Genomic DNA, 22246 nt, shown 5'->3' with positions numbered 1-22246 from the left:
CCAGCCCTGCCGGATGAAGACGCCCTGCTGCCCCACAAGCCATGCCTGCGCAGAGTGGGCCAGTGGACTCTGAGGGAGGCGGGAGTGTCGGGCTGCCCAGCGGAGCCGTTCCTGAGGGTGTCACCGGAGCCGCCGTGGTCGGCCCATCAGGGGTCAGTGACCTTCATCGTGGACCTACCAACCACCACGCGGCGGACAGACCCACCTGACAAGAGGAGAGAGGCGGCAGAGCGCGCCCTGGCCGCCCTGCCCGCGCCAGACTGCTCCATATGGAGTGACGGCTCGGCGGCCGGAGGCACGTCCAACGGAGGAGGAGGAGCGGCCATCATCCTGCACCGGGAGAACGACCGCAGGATCGAGTGTCTGGCAGCTGCAGGCACCCACTGCAGCAGCACCAGGGCGGAGCTGGTGGCAGTCCGGGAGGCACTGAAGTCCCTGGCGAGCCTGCCAGCCGACTCCCTAGACGCCATCAAGGAGATCCGCCTTTGCACCGACTCCAGGGCGTGTCTACAGACGCTCCAGCGCGGGCAGGCAGCCCAACAGGAGGAGCTACCGGCGAGCATCTGGGCCTCTCTCCATGACCTCACGTGTTCCGGGAAGCACGTCACCCTCCAGTGGGTACCGGGGCATGCTGGCATCCCTGGTAATGAGGACGCCGACAGGCTAGCCAACCGAGCCGCGGCAGAGCTAAGCCAGGCAGCGGTCCCGCTGGACATGGCCGGCGCCCGAGCGGCGATACGCCACAGATCCGCCGAGTGGACCGCAGCCCGAGCCAAAGCTCATCCTCACCTACCACCCACGCCCGGACACGAGGACCTGACCAGATGGGAGCAGGTGACACTGTCTCAACTGAGAGTGGGAAGATCAGTGCTCACAAGGAAGACTCTCCACGAGATCGGTCTTGCGACAAACCCCGACTGCCTGAACTGCGAGGAGGAAGACTCGGTTGCACACTTGCTGACCGAATGCCCAGCGTACGCCCGCATGAGGTCCCGCCTGTGGGGCGGACCTCTGCCGAGCCTGGGGCGTGTGCTGGGCGGATCAGCGACTCTCATCTTCGAGTACCTGCGGCGGGTGGGCCGTGTCGACCCCCCGGTCGACGCTGCCACGGCCGTGGCCGCCCCGGCGACCACGGCGTGACGTGTAGAAGAAGAAGAAGAAGCATCGCCCAAGGGGAAAACTTCGCAGAAGTGATATATGTAGCGCCTTGATCCTGAGCTGAGACCTTGACCGAGTGCGGGGGCGGGTCAACAATAACTTACATGGCAGGAAGTCAGGCGAGCCAAACGCACGCCCACGGACATCACGGACATACGATGGTTAAGAATGGTTTCCGAGCCAAGCAAGTAAGCACAACTACAAACAAGCAAGCAAGTAGGCAAGTAAATTAACCAGTAGGTGAAAATCTGTCTCTGCCGAGCATGCTGGTCCGCCACTCAAAAACGAAGCCAAACTGACGCCAAACTGCGCCAACTTTTAATCTAAATCTGCAACACCAACTCATTTGGGTCACGACCTAAGAATTGCACTGTATTTATGAATAATTCGGAAACCAGTCAAAATGTCAAACAAATTTGCATGCACTTTGCATTTTTGGTTCGAACTAGTGATGTCAATTACGGAAAATCGGAATACCGATACCAAACCAAATACCAACCAAAACCACGGGAAAATACCGAAACCAAACCAACTTGGGAAACTGAGGGAAATACCCAACTTTTTACCGATTTCTTAGCCTCTTATACATTAGTGAGGGCTTATGATACCAACAAAATACCAAACACATTACGATTGAAATACCAAATACCAAGTTGGTATCGGTTTGGTATCGGCATACCAAAAAGTTGGTATCCGATTGACATCTCTAGTTCGAACCCTATGACAGTCCATAACTCCCGTTGCTGAGTCTCTCTCTCTCAGACGGTAGCACTTGCTGCGCGCTCCATAAATGGCAAATCTGGGCAACTTGCACGTGCCGTTCTTTGTGATAGATGCCGTTGCCTGCGGTGCAGTTTCTTTGTGAAGTCTGATTGTGAGCGCGCCTATATAATATAAAATATATATGAAAAAAGTCCTCTCTCTCTCTCTCTCTCTCTCTCTCTCTCTCTCTCTCTCTCTCTCTCTCTCTCCCTCTCTCTCTCTCTCTCTCTCCCTCTCTCCCTCTCTCCCTCTCCCTCTCTCCCTCTCCCTCTCTCCCTCTCTTTCCCTCTCCCTCCCTTCCCCTCTCCCTCTCTTTCCCTCTCCCTCTCTCTCCCTCTCCCTCTCTCTCCCTCTCCCTCTCCCTCCCCCTCTCCCTCTCTTCCTCACTCTCACCTTCGATCGAGATGGTATCCAGCTGAGCCCGCCAAGCTCCTTCACTCAGCATCCTGAAGGAGATGTTGTACCCGCGCGCCACACCGTACCATTCGACCTGCTGCAGCGGCTGTAGACAGAAAAAGAGGGGGGGGGGTGTCAGTAGGGAATGGGGTGCTGGGAGAGGCGGGAAAGATGGGGGCAACAATTTCCCATCCCATTTATTCGAGACTACGGTCCACCACTGGAAGTTAATCATCGCACATGCATATATTTACATGCCTACTGCAGTGCGTTCCAGTCGGACCGTTTGCCCCCGCCCGACCCAACACACGCCCCAGTGCGACTATCACCACGGAATAGCGACCCCTGATTACCAGGGTGGAGACACCAGGATGGGGACAACTTCACTTAACCTCGAGGCGCAGAAAGTTTGTAGGGTCACCGTCCACCGACTCATCTTCAAAGAGATGGCAGCATCCCAGCCCGGCGACAAGATGATATTTACAAGTCGGCTCGAAACTAAGTAATAGGTCAGTGGTCGGCAGGTCCTCCGAGGTCGTGCCCCCTTTTTTGGCGCCAGGCAGGGCCATTACCCCCACCTACCAGACCCCATTGGTGATACAACCAAGGTTACTGAAATTCCATACTTTTCCGTGACTCTTTGGGTACCATATCTGCGAGAAACCGCAGGCCCCCTCCCCTGCGGTTTCTCGCAAATATCTCAAAAACGTTGGCACGGAGCGCTACCATTTTGGAACATTTTGTCATACATCGTTTCTGCGCATGTTGTGAATATTTCAGACCAGAGTCACTCAAGGTCAGGTCACCAGATCACGTCAAGTGACCTCACCTCAGTAAAGACGGATTTCATGTCATGAATGGTATCTAACAGCTATTCGCTAATAACTTTTGATAAAGGCATCCCAGAGCGATGAAAATGCCTTAGATGTGTTCAGCTCGACGATACGGATCGACTGATGTGCAACAAAACCTTCGATGCTTCTCGACGGGAGGATCACGATGCTGATAAAAGTGAGCTCTTGCAAGTTTTGAGTGAAAAGTTATTTAAGAAAAACTATCAGCAAGCAACGTACATTTTGGCAGTTTTTGTCTCCTGCAGGCTAAACCATCTTCGGTTGAATCTGAGGGCAGGCATCAGAAAAAACGTTAAGAGAGCTATCGAATGCGTTTTTCCGCAGCGCTGTAGCTCTATCTATCCTTTCCTAAGCTATAGGCCAGTTTGTCGAAAATTGTCAAAGGTTGACCTGGAAATTGGCGAAATTTTACGTTCGATGACCTCTGGTGACCTGACCTTTGATTTGACCTAAAAGGTGACCATAGTTTTTCTTCATCATTTCTTACGCTCTTTCGATCGCCGACTACGGCGTTTCGCTAGTGACCCAGGAGCCAAGTTAACACGCGCACTGACGGGGGGGGGGGGGGGGCGGGGGAGGTTTTTCGCGGATAGCGGGAAAACCGCGGCGCGTAGCGCCACGAAATTTGGTACGACTATTTTCTCATCAGTTTTACACATGGTGTGCAAGTTTGAACCTCCTAACATTTAAGGTCAGGTCACCAGGTCACTTTGAATGACCCAGCCTCAAGTCACTTTTTTGCAACTTTGTCACCGTGCCAGAGCTACAGTAGATGTCGGAGGCCTTTGAAAGTCGCAGGATGTTATTAGGTCATTAGTAGCTACAATTTGTATATCTCGGAATTTTGATGTCGGTGACCTAAGGTCAGGCCAATTTTGCGACCTCCCCATTATAAGTCAATGGGGGAAAATCAACTCCCTGTTTTTACCACTAAAACGGATCGGAATGGCCCCATATACCATACATGACTTCATATACGATCAACCTTCACTACCTTGAGGTTTGTTTTGCTGTTGGGCAGCTGTAAGGTCATGTGACGTCATCAAAGGTCACCAAAGGTTTTTTTTGCCAATAACTCCGTACAGGAACAAGATACAGCCGCGGGCCCGCGCGGATGTTCTCATTGTGTTCACCTGGTCAAGACGCATCGAATGATATACATAATGACCTCGAGGTCACGTGACCTGAGGTCAACCTTTGACCTTGACCTTTCGAGGTCAACATATATATCATTCGATGCGGATTAACAAGAGGATCACGATGATGCCCTTAGTTTGTTCCTATCTTGACTAATTCGAAATTTATTCGAGAAAAAACTCTCCATATCTAGCGCCGCCATTTTGACTTTTTCGACCCCTGTGACGCCATCTTTGACCTGACCTGAAAATAACCTTTGTAAAAATTGTAGACCTTGTCCGTGCGTATCCGATGCCGTTTACCGCTTGTCACTATCTTGCTTCGTTCTCGAGATCTCAGGGGGGGGGGGGCGGTCATCCGCCCCCCCCCCGTCGGTGCGAAGTTGGCGCAGACCCCCGTCGGTGCGCGGGTTAATAGGGGGTGTTCAACCTCCATCTCCAGCAGGGCGTGGAAATCCAGGAGCCCCAGCGGGGCGCGGGTTAACCCCCATACGTATAGGGGTAGCGGGTATTTTTCGAGAATAGATCACGTTAAAAGGGTCGGATCACGAAAAAAAACTGTACCATCGAGCCGATCATTTTTATCTGTCCTGAAAATGGCATGACCTTAACCCGAATAACCGTTGATTTGTGATATCTTTCTTGAGATCATGGCAGGTCACAAAATCTCACTTCAAGAAATTACAGCAGGACCCGATTACAATTAACTCGGCAGTTGTTATTGACCTATGGAAGGTCACCCAATGACCAACGACCTTTAAATTGGGTAGCAGCGGCTGCTTATCTTCACGGGCAACACGCTCATTTTTTCTGCAAAGCTCCAGCTCAGAGACCGAGATGCTCAGGTCAGGGTGCAATGGACGACTCCTCTCCCTTGCGTTAGTGACTGTGAAAACGCCAATAGACGAGCGCCGGCTAGTACATGGCAGTTACTTTCCACGACTGTACGGAATGGTGAGCAGCTACATGAAAATTGGCATGCGCCAGCTAATCAGTTCATGCTTTGTGCGTTTGACCTCGACTAATCTTTGAATCCTGGGGCACAACAGTTGCGATGTTTGTCCCATCAAGGGAGCCATTAATTCTAAAAAAAGATGAGGCTTTCTCAGAGGCCCTCATTACCCCCCGCCGAAAGGCGCCATTACCCCCAAAGGGGGCATGCCCCACCATTTGCCGACCCCTGTAATAGGTTTTAGTTACATTACATTACATGCGCTTAGAACTCAAACTTCTTTCCTTGGAAGTCGACCCGATACATGTCTTCAAAGGAACATGAAATCAAAGCACTGCCACTGCCACTCACCCAGTCGGGATCATAAGCATCACACGCATCCAGTAACTATATTGTCCTCCGTAAAAAAAAAATAGGAAAAAATATATTTAATGAAAATATCTAATTATATATCTTAACACTACTACCAATGTGCAGCCAATTTTCTTCCTTTCACTCCCTCTCTCCGTCCCTTCCTATCCTTCCACACATCTTCCCTCTCCCTTTGTCCTTTCTCCCCACCTATTCCTCCCAGCCTGACCCTCCTTTCCCTCTCTCCAGTATAACTCACAATCCATCCGACACGCAGACTGGTGGCTGACAGCGCCCTCACAGTCACATTGTAGGGCGCGTGAGCAGGCGGCGCCTGGATCGTCTGGAACTCCTGCGTCGGCTCCGAGGGCAGGCTCGCTCCTGTCGGGGGGGGGGGAGGGGGGGGGGGGTCGTCAGGGAGTGGAGGGGTAAGGTGAGAATGGAGTTGATCCTAAGTGGCGGTGGGAAGGGATGAAATGCCAAGAAACGCCAAGGGATATGAATACATTCGTCGTGTATCAATTTTATATTCAACAGCTACATCCTTGATTTTTGCCCCCTTCTCTATATTTCACTATATACCTATTCCACTCTTTTTTCCATCCCTTCTCCATATTTCAAAACACCCCAAACCACATATATTTCCAGCCACACATCCATAACCCATGCTCTGCTCCCAACACTATAGCTTTCACAATGCCTCACATATTTTCTCTAGCTTCCTCCAAATTCCTCCAGCAGTACGTACCGACCACATTATAGGCGACAATCCTGAGCCGATACTTCATGAAGGGTACCAGCCGGTCGACGGTGAGGGTGGTGGCCGCCGGGTCCACGGCAGTAAACACCTCCTCCCACGTCTGGTTCCGGGCCGTGTGAGCCTGTGCAGAGGTCATATGGAGGTCACATAGAGGCCATATGGAAGGTCATACGATTGTCATGTAAGGGTCATAAAGATGATACAGACATACAAAGATCACAAAAAGGAGCCAAGAAAGACAGGTCAAGGGTCGCGTATCTGTCCAGTGTCCACCATCTCTCTAACTTTTCCTCCTCCTCCATCAATTTCTCCGCGTCTCCTAGTTTATATTTTGCCCCCTCCTAAATCACTTCCATCCTCCTTCCCTTCCCTCTTCTCATCCATTCTCCCCATCCTCTTTTCCCTACTCCCTTCCCTCCCTTTCCCATTCGTACCTGCACTGCCCACTTCGTGATGCTCGAGTTTCCATCAAATCCAGGTGTGAACTGGAGCACCACGCTGAACGCCTGGATATTGGACACCCCCAGTTTGGTGGGAGGTGACGGCAGCACCGGCTCCACGCCTGAGCGGAGGGTGGCACGTCGCGCCGGGCCGGCACCCACCTCCGTCCAGGCTACCAGCTCCAGGCTGTAGGTGGTCGTCGGCTGGCGGAATAGGGGGTAAGTAAAGTTAAATAACAGTGAGGTAATCCAAATGATAATATAAAACATGTCGCAAGGCGTTGTTGTCCGTATAATATAAGGGTGGCATCACTTTAAGTGAAGCCCATTTTGCATCGTAGCTGTAGCAAAAAGATACGCGTAAGGTTATCAGCCTAGAACAGCGCCCACCCAAATCACACCACCTCACCTCACATCACCTCTCGTTACTGCAAATGACGGCATATATAAATCCACGTGACCCCTCGTAAGTCACGGAAAATTACACATATACTGCATGCTTTCCTCTACAAGCATTACCCCTCCGAATTCTCACCTGCAGGTCGTTGACCTCCAGCCTGTTAATCTCTGCGGACACATTCCTCTGATCCGTCTCCTCGGGTCGTCCCTCCACCGTCCAGCTCAGACTGTATCCGGTCAGTATACCGTTCCGTTCCTCAGGTGGAGTCCACAGGACGGTGACGGAGCGGTCGGTGACTGACTCGAACTGCATACTGGCCACCGGGCCCGGTACTGGGGGACGGGAGGCGAAAAAATGTTAGTGTTGGGGCTCATCAGTCATGAGAGAGATTGATTTGTTGCGAGCCAGGCCGAAATCTAGAAAGCACGTAATTGCGGTTAATTCACAATAAGAATGTTATCGTTCGGAGATTTCTGCAAAAAAGTAGCAACGGGCAGAAACGTAGTGTTAGGTACCAGGGTATTCAAGAATGGAAATTGTTCCAGCTTCAAACAATTAGCTGTGTTGTCTTTTCATGGCTACATCGAGGGTACTGCAAACATGAACAATGTTTTCCACAATAAGTGATCCAATGTTACCAAAGCATTAATTTCAAATAAAAAAGATATAAGAACACAAACACAACGTGATTGCGACTGTTCATATCAGATACTTTCAAAAAATTAAAAAGCAACGCCATCCAGCCTATCAACTCCCGACCATCTCCCCCCTTACACATCCCACCATCTCTCACCATCCTGCAGCGTAGTAACCGCCACTGGCCCACTCCTCGCTCCATCTCCAGGTGAGGTAAAACACAGCACGGTCACATTATATGCCGTGTAGCGGCTGAGACCCTCCAGCAGCGCCGACTGACGAGCCAGGGGGTCCAGAGGAGATGGCGCCACTGTGGCGGTCACCTCCGGACCGGTGTCGGTGGTAGACGGGTCCTCTGTTGGGGAGAGAAAACGGCGGGTTATGAAAAGTTGATATGCCTTGATGAGCAATATAGGGCCAGTATGGGAGTAGAGGGTCTGTATAAATCTCCGGGTCGTCAAGAGACAGGAGAGGTCAGAATGGGTTCAAGAGATCATCACAGAGTAAGACTGGGGAGCGATTGTGCGATAGCGTCGTAAAATCGACACAACTTTGGAAAGAACGTCCATTTGCCAGATGTATCACATTTGCATGCTAATTTAAGCTTTAGCTACCAATTTCCTGATTAGTTACTGTCAAATAACCAGATTGCAATAATAGACAGCCGCCCCAACCCCACGTTCTACGCTTCGAATCACTATCCCGCAGACCCTCCTCTCTTCCCCTCCACCCTCCCCACTCCCCCGCTCGCTCTCACCGGTCCAGGCCTGCAGCTTGTACCCCTGGTTGATGCCGTTGATGAGCTGAGGGTCGGGTGGTATCCAGCTCACACGCACTGACGTGGACGATACCGGCTCGGCCTTCACGGCTGTGGGCGCTGCCTCGGGTACTGCAAACGATAGGACGGTCAGGCCGGGCTGAACACAAAGCGTTGAGCCGTGACTATTTGGGCATGGGGGTAAGTAGACTGTGTCCATGTGGATAGCAATCACGAGAAGAGTGCATTATTATTGGCGGACAACGATGGCATGCAAAGTAGCCACAGCATCGTCTCAACAGCATCAAACTTGATTAACACGACGCAGTATTTCCGAACAATTTCACTTAATCGCCCTTATGACTCGCTAACATTCAATGTTTATGTGTGTCTGTGCTATCAGTATCCGCCAGCTCAATTCTATCATATTCTCTATATTTCGTCCGTCGCTTTCTTTACACACGTCTTCCTCTCCGATTCCTCAACCTCTCGCTTCACTCACCTCCTTCCCGCGTTTTGACCCTGATCGAGTCGCTAAACACGCCGGTGCCCTTGTTGTTGTACGCCGCCACCTGGATGTCGTAGTCTTTCCACGTGATAAGGTCTCCGATCAGGTAATTCCGCTGAGCCTGCGGGTTGGTGGACAGAGGCAGAGGTCAGGCCTGTGAACTCTGGTATGGAATCTACAATGCGTGGTAGTTCCAACGCTTCCTGATGTCCCATACACCTATATAGCCCCGTTGCCCTACTTCAACCACGGAAAGCACTCCTCATTCAACAAAATGAGGAGTGCTTGTCCCTTCTACCATAAAAAACAGAAGTGAGCCAGTAGTAGAAACCAGAAAACAGTGGAAACAGTGTAAGGCAATCAGCCTAAAGCTGTTCCTACAAACCCAAAGCTTCTCATGCTATCAACATAGCAAGCTTCGGCTGCCGGCCCAATCACCACCCGTAATTCGATTCGGCTGGTATTGCAAAGGCTACTTGACTCTGCCTGGCTACTCGTTCATACCTCGTTACTGATATTCCGGCTACTCCAGGGCGCGTTGGTGTAGCCGTGTAGCCGGTAGCGCAGTATGTATCCGAGCAACTGGCCGTTCCTATGCTCGTCACGAGGCGCCTGCCACTGGGTCATGATTTCCGAGCTGCTCCGGGCAGAGCCCACCAGACCCTGGGGTGGGCCCGATGGGGCTGTGGGGGCGCGGGTCAGGTCATAGCCAGCTGGAAAGTTGAATTCAGGTTCAGCTTTGACAGGTTAAAAAAAATCCACCGGTACAGTACAATACCAGAAAAACGGCCTCTCCTGTTCCATCCAACACATGCAACCTTCTGAGCCTTGTCCCCGGCATACCATTCTCCCCTCACAGATACTGCCTTTCCATTTCCAAGTCGCCTTTCTCCCTGTAACTATCCTGTCATTTTCCTTTTTTCATCCTTTCATTCCTTTCATTCATTTCGTCGTTCATCCTCTCATCCCTTCCTTCATCCTCTCATCCCTCCCTTCCTTTTCCCTTCGTTTGTTCGTCATTCATTCATTCATTCATTCTGTCCCATTCTGTCACCTACCTTCCTGCGGCAGCAGCACTATGTTACTGGGCCGGCTGCTGCCTCCCTCGCCCACAGCGTTCACGGCCGACACTCTAAACTGGTAGGCAGCTGAGGCCGTCAGACCGGTCAGGGTTACTTCTCGGACCTCGGCAGAGACGTTGGCCAGCTCTGTGGCCCAGGTGTCGCCCAGCTCGGGCGCCGAGCCGGTTACCATACCTGCAGAAAGAAAGATGGGGCGTTACCAGCGTTACCAGACGGTTGCCTACCATAACTCGAGGCTTCATACCAGAAAGTTGCAGAAAGGTTAGAGTGCCACTATAAAAGGAATTGTGGGAGATCATGGGAAGTTATTACGTCTGAAAGTCAATATAAGAAATAGCGATATTTAATCATGAAGGGCATGGATAGTCACCTGAGGACCAAGTGAAGGGCGCGCTATTCAATCATAAAAAAAACAGATTATTATTGCTGGGTGTGGGCACAAAAGTAACTTGGCAGGTCGCCACACATACCTTATACCAGCTATGCTATAACGAACATGTTAATGTATCTCATACGAGCATATCGCCTAACCCAGTCCCCACGCCGCTACTTACTACTGATAGGCACTCGTCGACTCTGGATGATGAACTTGCTGATGGCCGAGTTGCCGTCAAAGCCGGACGTCCAGCTGACTTTAACTGATTTCTGCAGGGAGGGCACCTTCTGGGCTCGGACGTTGGTAGGTGCGTAGGGCAGTTCGACCACCACGAGTTCGGCAGAGCGGGAGGCGTTACCGCCCGACGATACCACCTAGAGATGGAGCAGAATATAGAGGGGAAGAGTCAGTAATGGATCCTGAGTACTAGAGGGAAGCTAAAAGTGAAAACTAGACTCTGGTCACCAGTCAACTCCTAGACATCACACGTATATTGCATGTAATTTCCGTGAAAAAAACTTACTTCTGAGCGCAACATATCAACTATTTCTTAGCCTGACTAAGGCTCACAATGCTTCTCACAAATATACCTCTCTTCTCTCTATCGGTTCCTCCCCGTAAGTCTCACTTGCCCAACAGAACCCCCAACTCAACCGACTCTCTTCTCGCTTGGTTTTGCAAATCTGCCTGTCTCTATCTATATTCATATCTCTTCGCTTCCCTTCCCTCTCACATTATCACTTTCTCACCTCACACGTATACCGCCCCACATCGGCAGCGCGCGCCTCTCGTATCTCCAGTCCTCCATCCTCCAGCAGGCGGATCCGAGACGAGGCGCGCAGGGGCCGGGCGTTGTGGTACCACGTGACCTGGACGTCTACCCCGGGGGAGACTGACGTGCCGCACTGGAGGCTGGCCACGTGACCGAGAATCACTCGGGAGTCGACTGGTGGCTGGATGATCTGAGTCCGAACTGAAAACCGAGAGGAGAAAGTGTCAGCTGGGACTTAAACGATCTAAAAGCTTATTCGGGAATGGCTGATTTGCCAGCTTTCGTACATTTGATAAATTATAAATGATCGTTAAGTCTTTGCATTCCTAAGCCTCGCAACACATTTCAATAACGATAGTTAAACTTAGAGAAGCTACACTCCAGTCCAATGAACAAATTCCTCTTCTACCTCATCTATATTTGTTGATTTTAGGATGTCGACGCCCCATAACTCATCTCTCATCCATTATATTTTCAATGACGCGTTTGTTGTTGCTACGCCCTCAAGCAGTAAGCACCCTATATACCCCCACAGAACTCACCCATAATGCTCAGCACAGCCGATGCGGACACCTGCCCGACCTCGTTGGCCCTCTGACACGTATAGAGTCCGCTGTTCTCTGGCCTTACACCGGTCACCAGCAGGTCGCCTGTCTCCAGGACCTGTAGACGGCCACTGCCCACCGTGTCCTCCAGCAGTTTACCTGGGAAGATGGGTAAAATAGATGTCATTAGAGATCAGGGGTGCTTAGGGAAGTCACAAGAGAAGACGCAGAACAAGAGAAGACGCAGAAGAGTTTAAGGGATGAGAAGCCATACTGAAGGACCAGAGAGGAAAGAATAGTCCGATATAAGAGTTCAGAGAGTGACAGAAGGATCAAAAGGATCAGGGGTGACGGGTAGGTCACAGGTGAAGAGGACACACAAACGTGGGTTTAGAGCACTCACCATTGTAAAGCCATTAAATATAGGCGCGGAGCACGACTCACCATTGAAGAGCCACAGCGTATCGGGCTTAGAGGCAGAGACAGCACTCGCCATTGAACAGCCACTGCGTATCGAGGGGCGGCGCAGTACTCACCATTAAATAGCCACTGTTTATCGGACCGCAGGGCTACACTCACCATTGAATGTACTCTGTATATTAGGCGGGGGCGGCGGACGGCAGGACTCACCATTGAATAACCACTGCGTATCAGGCGGCGGGGCCCCCTCGGCCCGACAGGAGAGCGTGGCGTCCTGTCCGTCCAGCACTGTGACGTTCTCTGGAGGCTGCAGCATCACAGGTACCGAGGCTGGAGAAGCAGGGGGAGAGGTCAACGGCGGTCAGGTCAGCGGGAGTGAGGTCCAGAGGGGTCAGGTCAATACAAGGTCAAAAGCTTGTCATCAGCTCAAAACAGGTAGATTGTAGAAAGCAAATGCAGCCACTCGCCATTTTGATTTTGTTACCAATCACACCAAAAAACAGAGCACCTTAAAAAAAACACACACACACACACGACACAAACTATAGGCACATAATTAATCTCTAATCGTCCTCCGTAGCTCAAAACCACCATCAGTTACTTCCCGATACATCACGGCACAAGACAAAACAATATGCTGTGCGAGTCCAGTGAACAAACAAACACCTCCACACGTGAGTATGTAGCCTGGTGCGTACGCGGGAGCCAGGAGTGTGCATTACAAATAAAAGGTGCTGGGGTGAGTTTGAGGCAGGTGCAAAAGGTAAAGCACGCTGTGGTGACCGACAAAACAAGCAAGCAGTCTCGTAATACGAGCAGTTTGTAGACGCCTGGCAACTTATTCACCCACTACCAATCACCAGCAACATCGGTAAGCAGCTATAGCATACTTGCCAGGGTGCAAGTGGAAAAAATAAATAATAAAAATAATAAATAAAAATGTGAACGGAAGTAAAAAAAAAAAAACGTAAAAGGTAAAATAGCGTGGCAGAAGATGAAATTTCCAGCAGCTTACTGGCGGCGGCCTGTCTGGCCGTGAGCCGGGGCGGCACCCGGCGGTGAGGTACCGTCACCATTCGCGACAGAAGCTTGGCAAACACCAAAGCTGCGGCGGGACGTCATCCAGAGGGTTAGTGGGGGTACCGTTAGTGGGGTTACCGTAAATGGGGGGGGGGATGCCATGAGTGGGGAAAGGGAGCTCCAGCGTTAGCGGCCACCAGTGGCACACAGTGAAGACACCCAACACAGCAAAGGGAACCGTAAGCAGCGTTGAAAGCGCGAAAGGGAGCCCGGCAAAGCACATTATTGGGAGACTAGGCGACAGAGATCACTAAAACAAACCCATCCAGCCGGTATATAGAGTATAAGCGTATTAGCGTTAGGCCAGCAGCAGCACAGACACATGAGGAAATCGCCAGGAAGAAAACAGAACCGCTGAGAAGAAACCAAGTCACGAGGCATAACACCAGATCTGATACGCAAGGTCGCAAGGTTGATGATTATGCTGTTTTTTTTTGGGGGGGGGGGCGTCCTGCTGAGGTCATCGGCGCCAACAGTGTCGTAAGACTGCTCTACGGTTTTCTATGTCCAGTTTTGGGCGACAAGTGGGTGTCACAGTAATTCTATATCCCGGGCTACCGTAACGGCGCACAACTGTGTAACGTGACGCTACCCGCGGGCGTGACACGTGACGGTGACGTCATGGCATGCGCACGTGTCGACATACGATGCGTTACAGGAGGGGGGAGGGGAGGAGGCGGAAGGGCGGACCTATCAAATTCGGAACGATTGCAATTACAATTGACTACGAGCCTTACGCCCTTTCCGGTTGTACGTTTAGTGGGACACGTATATTTGAACCAAAGTCTGCACACCGTCCAGTTCCTTCCGGTCTAGAAATTTAATTTGGTCCGACTTCACCTTCAAAGTCGAGCAAAAACAAGCCAATCCTCACCACCCCATGTCATGCGAGCTTTTGCTCGAGTTTTTGAGCAGTCAGAAGTCAGAACGTACAATGTACATAATGTGTAACGTTCAGCCATGTGTATTGTAGTCTGTATTGTAGTTCGCGTGTGGTCTGTTTCGTCCAGCGTTTAGTACGTACATTTCACCCTCAGCCACGTGTAGGCCGTGTGCTCGCCCGCGGGGTTGGTGGCCGTACACTGGTACATTCCCGTGTCGGATATCTTCAGATTGCGGATCACCAGGCTACCGTTGGCCGTGAGCGAGTATCTGCGGAATAGACGGCGGGAAGGGGGAGATCAGTTGATCGAAAAGCATCGCTGTATCGATTAGTTTGTTCGGAGACATCCACATCATTGTAGGCTACAAAATAAAAACATGAGGACTACAAGCGTATAAGATATTTGTTACATTCATTTGGCCGCAACGCTGAGATTACCTTGGATGTACAAACAAAACAACAACTTTCAGATAGCCATTACTGATATCACCAAATCATAAATGCCATAGCAATAAGAAAAATCTTTCTTTCTAAAAAAAGTATACCACAAGTGGCATTTAAATGCAGCTTAGCCATAAGAGGCCTGGACCGACGCTAGTTTCGAACCTTCATCCTCCGCGTACTGCACCCACCTGCCCTCGGTGTTGAGTGATCCCACATCGACCGTGTCTTTATACCAGGTGAGCTGGGGCTCTGGCCGACCTCGGCTGGCACAGGTCAAGGTCACCGTTCGACCCAGGTCACCCAGAGTCTCCGGCGGTAGCCGCGCGTCTATGTGGGGCGGCTCTGCGGGGAGAGAGGGAGAGAGTGAGAGAGTGAAGAGCAAGAGGACGAGAGGAGGAGGGAGAGTTGATATTTTTTATTACAGTGGCTATACATATGAAGATACACGATGAACAAGTCATTACAGACACATAGTTTTGCACAGCAATACGCTCTCCATCATTTCCTGTTCCTTTCAATACATTTCTTCCAAACTAACTTTCGTACTACATTTGACGTTACGCTATAACACTTTCGGTTACGCCGGCTGAGTTATTTATTCATAACATCCGTCAATCCAAAGCACTAACAAACCAGCCACCAGTAAGATTCAAACCTCCAACCCCCACTCACCTAAAACTGTCACGCTGGCTTCCGCAGTAGCCTCGGGTAAGTTCGCCGACCGGAGCCTGGCCTGACACGAGTAGACCCCGGTGTGGTCCTCTCCCACGGCCAGAAGGGACAGTGTTCGGTTCCACAGGTCGTCAAACGAGTACGCCACACCGGCCTGGCCAATAGGCGTGCCGTCCTTGTACCACGTGGTCTCCAGGCTGTACAGGGGCCTGCCGGTGCGAGGGGTAGATTTAGGACTTCGGTCACGTGTTTCATGGATTAAAGATGGTTAAAACGAAGAGTGTTTGCAAAACGATATGCAATATATATGAAATATGAGCCAAAACAAACGACACTAGCGCACGATACCTCTTACATTTCAATACACATTTTTAATATAGGTTGAGGCATGACAACTATCAAACACATGATTCAGCTCAAACGTCCTGAGGAAATCCTCTTCCTTGAGTCTCATTCACTCAGTCTCCATCCCACTTCCTTCGCTTTTCCTCTCTTTCTCCCCTCCCCTTCCACTCTCCCTTGTCCCTCCCTAGCACCTCTTCATTACCAAAACTCCCCCCCCCCTCCCTCCCTCCTCTTTCCTCCCTCAGTCCCGCCTCTCCCCTTCTGTCACCTGGCGTTGGCCACACAGCTCAGTTTGGCGATCTCCCCCTGCAGTGGTCGCTGGTCGGCCGGTGGCACCACGATCTGAGGCGGTACGTCGTCCTCACCGCCTGCCACCACACGCAGCGCCACAGGACCGCTGGTCTCCTCCGTACCGGCCTGCGTGTTGGTGGCACGCGCTCTGTGAACGTGGAAGGGCGGAGCGATGTTGGATTGTGTGCGAGGAAGAGACAAGGCGGTCAACAAATCAAACAAACTACTTCGCTAGCACAGCATTTTACATCCACTACGGCTTAGCACATGCACCCTATCCAATACAAAAGGCTGCACTTTACCTAAAGAAAAGAATAAAGTGGACATCCACTATGCCACTTGCTAATACAACGCCACTGCTTCAAAATTTCATCATGGAATTTGAAGCACCTGACCGCCAGCATGACACAACCCCTCAGGCCTCGTTTCCTTATAAGGTCAAAATTTTGGCCGGGCGCTCTAACGCTATCTAGCCCCTACATGAGCCCGAACTCTTACCTGTATTCCTGTTCATCTTCCGGCTCAACACTCAGAATCACCAGCTGTTCACGAGACGTCACCGCATATTTGATGCCGTACAGCGTCGGCTGCCTGGCGGTGAGCCACCGAACTGAAGGTTTCGGTCGGCTGTCGATAGGTGGCAGGTCGAGCACGGCAGCGTGCCCGCTCTGCACGGCGATTGTGCGAGGCTCTGTATCGTTGAACTGAGACATGTCTGAAAACGGATGGTTAGAGGGTTAGCCGGTGGATGGAAGTCGAGAAAAGATGTCTGCCTTAGCGTTGATGATGACTATGACGCCTGACGGGTTACTTAGGTAAGGGCTGAATGCGTTAAATAATGACCTTTTACCGAGTTGGCAATCATTCGTAGCTTTCGCTAAGCGATTCCGCGCTCCGTTCCGAAATCAAAGCTGGTCCAATAAACTACAACACAAACTGCCATCCCTACCAGGGCTACTTACATGCAACCTCGACGTGAGCCTTCTCGGAAAAGATGGCGCCAACACTGTTCCTTGCAATACACTGGTACTCTCCGGCGTCTGCCCGTCTCATGTCGGGAATTCTGTAGAAGTTCTCCGCCGTGAAGTCGCCGAGGAACTGTCCGTCTTTCAGCCAGCGATACTCGGGCTGTGGAGCACCTGGAACCCGCGCACAAAACACCGTCAGGGGGCTGGTAAGAGAACCAGCGTGGTACGAGCATGATATGAGAGTAATACCACCGTGGTACAAGCCTGGTAGGAGTACCCGCGTGGTACCAAAACGGTACCAGCGTGATACCAGCGGGGTAAAACGGCGTCGGATTCCAGGGTAGCATTGCTACCAATGTCTTGCTTTTTTAATAAGCAGTGTCGAAAGTTGTACCGAGTTTTGATGGAAAGCATAGCATCAAAGAAAAGAGCGATAGTGATCACGATGTTACCATGTGAAAGGGTTGAAATGGTAACCTTGCAGCCATTATGATGGACGCGTATGTCGGGCGTTAGTGGACACCGGGTGCACGGACATGCTGCCGTTCCACGGGTACTGCGGTAGCTGGAAGTAGCCGCCGGTGAATATGAGGACGGTGAACGGCGGGAGCCTCCGGTGCAGGGGTGTGGCCAATGTGGTGTGCGAGTGTCAGGGCCAGCGAGTGAGGCTCGCGGCTCTGGTTATGCCCGACCGTCCCCTCGGTGTAGATGTTGTTCTCGGAATGTCGGGAATCACGGCCCTGGGCGGTTTGTGAGTGTGCAAACACCGACAGATGTGTCGTTCGCGGCGGCGGCAGCCGTGGGCCCGCCGGCCCTAAGAGTGGACGCCCCGGATTTCATGGCCGAGTTCGACCCAGACAGTGCCGAGTGGACAGTCGGCTGGAAGTGGACGGGTGGCGTCGGTCCCGCCTGTCTGTGTAACACAGTACCGGAGTACAAGGTACCGGTAACCGCGCGGCCGGCATTCGATGCAGAGCTCAGCGAGTGGATCGACAACGGGTGGTTGCTCAGTAATAGGGCCCACCTATTGTCGATTAGGGCTCGAAGGTCAGTGAGCGGCCGGCAGCAGGCACGAGGAAGGAGGGGAGGGGCAAAGGGGCGCGAAGACGGTAGAGACGTGTGTCTGTGGAAGAGGAGAGGGGAAACACGACCCGAGGCAGAGGGGAGGAGGCTCACCCGAGATAAGGCACGCGCAGTAAACAGAGGGAGGGAGGGGTGGTGGGACAGACCCGGGGAAAGAAGCAAACACCACGTGGTCGAACAGTCCGAGACGCGCGCTCAGAGGCGACGGACGGTGCGACGAGTGGGGATTGAGTGACAGACTGCGAAAAATGAGCGAACAGGATAACCTAACCTAGGACTGCTCCCACTGATGGCGGTCGAACAGCTGACTAAGGTCTGGCCGGTGCCCGACTACCGGGAGCTAAATGACCACGTGACCGCTCACACAGCCGACGAGTGACGTGTGCGCCGACCAGCTTCGAAAGTGGCGGCGGCACGGGAGCCGCGTGGCAGGTGGTCGACCTGCGAACGTGCGTTCCCAGGTCGAGGGTGAGTGCTTTGAGGACCTTTCCATGGCGCTGCACGAACTATCAGTCACGTGTAAGTTACTTTACCACCCACTTTATTTTACCGTCTCCACCCACTTTATTTAACACCCACTTTATTTTACCGTGTCCACCCGCTTTTGTTACTGAAGTTATAACCGCCTCTTTTTCGTTTGCATATCATATAGCCATGTCTCTCGTTCAGCGTCGGCCGCGCGGGGCCGACTTTGCCGACTCTCCCGAGCTCCGGCTGAGCTGCGCCAACCCCGCGTGCCGCGCCGCCGCCCAAGGCATGTCAGTCACGATGCCACGCATGCCCATCTTCGGAGGATTTAGCGGCGCGCGCTATTCAACTATCTCGACTCCGACTGTTACTGTACAAAGCCTTAGATCTACCATTTACATGCTTGTCCATCATAGTTTAGTCACACTTAGCTAATGCCAGGTGCGCCTCGGGCAGTACATCGGTGTAAACTCCGCCCCGTACCCATTTTTCTAGCCACTAGCGCACTGTAACGTTTCATTTCCGCTCATCGCTAACCACTAGGATCGTAGGACGTGGAATGCCCGAGACTAGCCCGGGACATTCCCACCAGTGCAGAGGCAGGCTCCGGGTGGCTCTCAACGGTGCACTACCTGTGAAACTCGACTCTGGTGACCAGTGGCCCAGTGACTGTTTACACCTCTGCTCTTCAACCTGATCTTCGCTCTGCTCCGCTGTCCACAAGCAAATACAAGAAAATATAACTATCTTCAACGTCTTTTCTTCGCGGGTCAGCCTCACGTCGGCCGAGCCCGACCCAGCAAGATAAAACGGCCGCCGTTACACTGGTGCCTCCGACCCGGATCGCGATCGTCTAGATGTCGGCAGAGCTGCGAAACTACGTCAACCTACTCGCAGCCAAAATCTACATTGCCGTCGGGATCGCAGAGGTCATCGCGGACCTCCTGTCCGAGTCTGAAACGGAAGACTCGACGCCGACGACCGACCCACCAGCTCAACAGAGCCAGTGTCGCTGCCGTCCCCAGCCGCGTTGCCTGAACTGCCAGCAGCCAAAGCAACCACAGCAGCTAAACGCATCTACAAGGCCGACTAACTGCGCAAAGACAACCACCACCGACACAGAGCAACACGCGCCACCTCCGACCTCTCGGCGCTCGACTACATCTTCTTGTTTCGGACCTCCACCGCTTCACTTCTCTTCACCGAACCAAAGCGACTGCCCCGCAGTCCCGGCGAGCACTCGCCTAATGAGGGCGGCCAGAGCCGCACGACTCCGCCGAATCACCGCGGAACACCAGGCAAGACAAGCCGCGAACGCCCAGGCAGCAGCAGAAGAAGAAAGGATCACACGTATCTTCGCTGAATACCAGGCACAACTAGCCGCCAGAACCCAGGCAGCTGCAGACGCCGGTTGGGACGATCTTGAACTCCCGTGGAAATTGCGTACACCGCCCACATCGGACGCGCCGACTGGCCCGACAGACTCCGCTTAAAGGGACTATCCCACCTTCTAAAATGTTGTTAAAATCAGTTAAATTGTGCCCGACTTTATAGATTGGATGACCAGGAACACGGTTCTGGCATTTATTTTTCATTAAACATCTTAGGCTTCCCATATTCCAAACACAAACTTTCAAATATGTGACGTCACAGCCCAAAATTACCTCCTTCCACAGGCCACATTACTGTCATAAAGCTGATTCTTTTTACTCTGTAGGCACCACAACAAAGTTCAGACCAAGTTTTAAGCGATTTTTCAACGAACAAACCCATTTAAATCAGAATGACTAAACGAGGTGACGTCACAGTAACGGTCGCTCCATGTTGAAGATAGGGCCTTGTACAAGGCCCATTTTCAAATGAAGGGAACGAATTTCTTCAACACCAAGAGGCCGCGGGGGTTGCAACCTAGATAGATAGTGGTTTCTGAACCTCGCCGCAAACTTGGCTATCTCAACTCAAACCCCATGTTAAAGGTGGGATAGTCCCTTTAAAAGGTACTGGCGTACTTAAAAGGTACGACTGGACACTTTGGCGTACTTAAAAGGTCGTACTTAAAAGGTACGACTGGCCTCACACAGTGGTGTGATTTTTCAAGAAAATATAACTATCTTCAACGTCTTTTCTTCGCGGGTCAACCTCACGTCGGCCGAGCCCGACCCAGCACGCTAAAACGGCCGCCGTTACATACTGAACGCCTGACACAGGCGCCAAGACGTCAGCGGTGTCCCTATAAGATGGGTTATAAGAGAGAAGATCTGGTGCCAACAAGAAGCAGAGTACTGAACGCTAACAGCCGGGAGATGCAATGGTTCGGTACTGCAACATCACTCTTCAGCTCGGGAGCGTCAAGCACGCCGTCGAAGCTGCAGTCGTCAATAAACTGAACGGCCATCTGCTTTCCTAGCACGACAGCATCGGGCTTCAAGTGAGAGCTACCCTCAACAAATCCTCTGCGTAAGAAAGCAAGCAGCCGTTGGAGCCAATAGAGCTCATGCTGAAAAGGTTGACGCCATAGCAAAATACACGAAAAACACAGTAGGGTGCACAAATTACCTGCCGCATCTCCTTATTCTAATAATTAGTTAAAATGTCACTTTACTTCTAATCTTGCAATGTTGTTATCACTTAATTCATGTTTATTATTTTCGTATTTATTTCCGCCGTGTTTTTGGTATAATTCATCTCGCTGGTATTTTAAATTGTTTTATGTTATGATCTTGGTCAACTCTTGGCTTCCGGTGAACGCTGTCGTGTGGTCTGTGAACATCTGCCGTTTTCGCGAATACATCAAGTTCGCACAGACACTACATATTGGGAACAAGTCTACCGTCGTCCCAATAACACATCACATGTAATAATACAGTTGCGAGAAAACCCCTAAAAAACATGGCATGGGCAAAAAAAAAACGATAAGAAACGGTAGCCAATACCATGTCCTGGACAAGACCAAAATGTCATGAAACCGTGGAAACCACAAAAGCATATGAAAATTAGAGCCATTGCACATGATGTGTAGAATCGCATGACAGAGAATTGCAAACAAGAACACTGAAAAGCAACGATGTGTGAGCAATACCACCCACCATCTTTCGATACAGGAAGAAACACTGTCGGTAATGGCAAACCGTTTTCAAAACGATGGAAAAAAACTCTGAAATATCACAACATGCGTTGTCGTAATTTGAAGACCGTATAACACGAGCAAGACAAATGTAAATTGGTGAAAATGCGTCGCAAGGGAGTTATGCATATATGCATGCAATACCGACTTCGGTGGATGCCTGACAGTCTTCGGTCGCCCTAACCACTGGTCGCGCTCGTCACGGTGGATGAACCTGCTGGAGGACTCCAGAGTCTACAGGGCGTTTGGCTGCCAACCCCACCGCGCCATGGAGTGGAACGGACACACAGAAGCCGTCCTGATCGAGATCCTTCGGTCTCACCCACGTGTAGTAGCCGTGGGTGAGATGGGCTTAGACTTCTCTCGAAATAACCACGTCCCGAGTGACGTGCAGCGAAAGGCGTTCCAGCGGCAGCTTCAGATCGCAATCACATCTGTATTGCATGCATATATGCGACGTCACCGGTCTGTATTGCATGCTTCCATAATAGCTCGATTTCGGGCTCGAATACATAGAGTGAGCGGAGGATGGCCAGCACGAGGAGAGAGGGAGGGGCAGAGGGGTGGGAGGAGACCCGAGTCG

General features: G+C 51.6%; 1 protein-coding gene across 1 annotated transcript in view; it reads right to left on the bottom strand.

Moving 5' to 3' along the window:
• Positions 1-22246, bottom strand: part of LOC122372645 (protein sidekick-like) — a gene marked incomplete at its 3' end in the record, with an annotated part of 142948 nt that overhangs the window by 26103 nt on the left and 94599 nt on the right. The window contains exons 3-22 of the mRNA XM_043350112.1: positions 16983-17159; positions 16519-16735; positions 15998-16168; positions 15385-15593; positions 14901-15054; positions 14410-14537; positions 12516-12635; positions 11883-12044; positions 11318-11541; positions 10747-10942; positions 10169-10366; positions 9615-9793; positions 9105-9231; positions 8603-8734; positions 8003-8200; positions 7345-7541; positions 6804-7013; positions 6358-6490; positions 5869-5990; positions 2314-2422 (exon numbers count right to left, since the gene is read on the bottom strand). Of these exons, the coding sequence (XP_043206047.1) occupies positions 2314-2422; positions 5869-5990; positions 6358-6490; positions 6804-7013; positions 7345-7541; positions 8003-8200; positions 8603-8734; positions 9105-9231; positions 9615-9793; positions 10169-10366; positions 10747-10942; positions 11318-11541; positions 11883-12044; positions 12516-12635; positions 14410-14537; positions 14901-15054; positions 15385-15593; positions 15998-16168; positions 16519-16735; positions 16983-17159 (3363 nt within the window). The remainder of the gene's footprint in view (positions 1-2313; positions 2423-5868; positions 5991-6357; positions 6491-6803; positions 7014-7344; positions 7542-8002; positions 8201-8602; positions 8735-9104; positions 9232-9614; positions 9794-10168; positions 10367-10746; positions 10943-11317; positions 11542-11882; positions 12045-12515; positions 12636-14409; positions 14538-14900; positions 15055-15384; positions 15594-15997; positions 16169-16518; positions 16736-16982; positions 17160-22246) is intronic.

The sequence above is a fragment of the Amphibalanus amphitrite genome, unplaced genomic scaffold (genome assembly GCF_019059575.1).
Source record: "Amphibalanus amphitrite isolate SeventyFive unplaced genomic scaffold, NRLGWU_Aamphi_draft 001381F_arrow, whole genome shotgun sequence".
NCBI classification, from domain to species: domain Eukaryota; kingdom Metazoa; phylum Arthropoda; class Thecostraca; order Balanomorpha; family Balanidae; genus Amphibalanus; species Amphibalanus amphitrite.
This window is presented reverse-complemented; position numbering and strand designations above follow the sequence as displayed.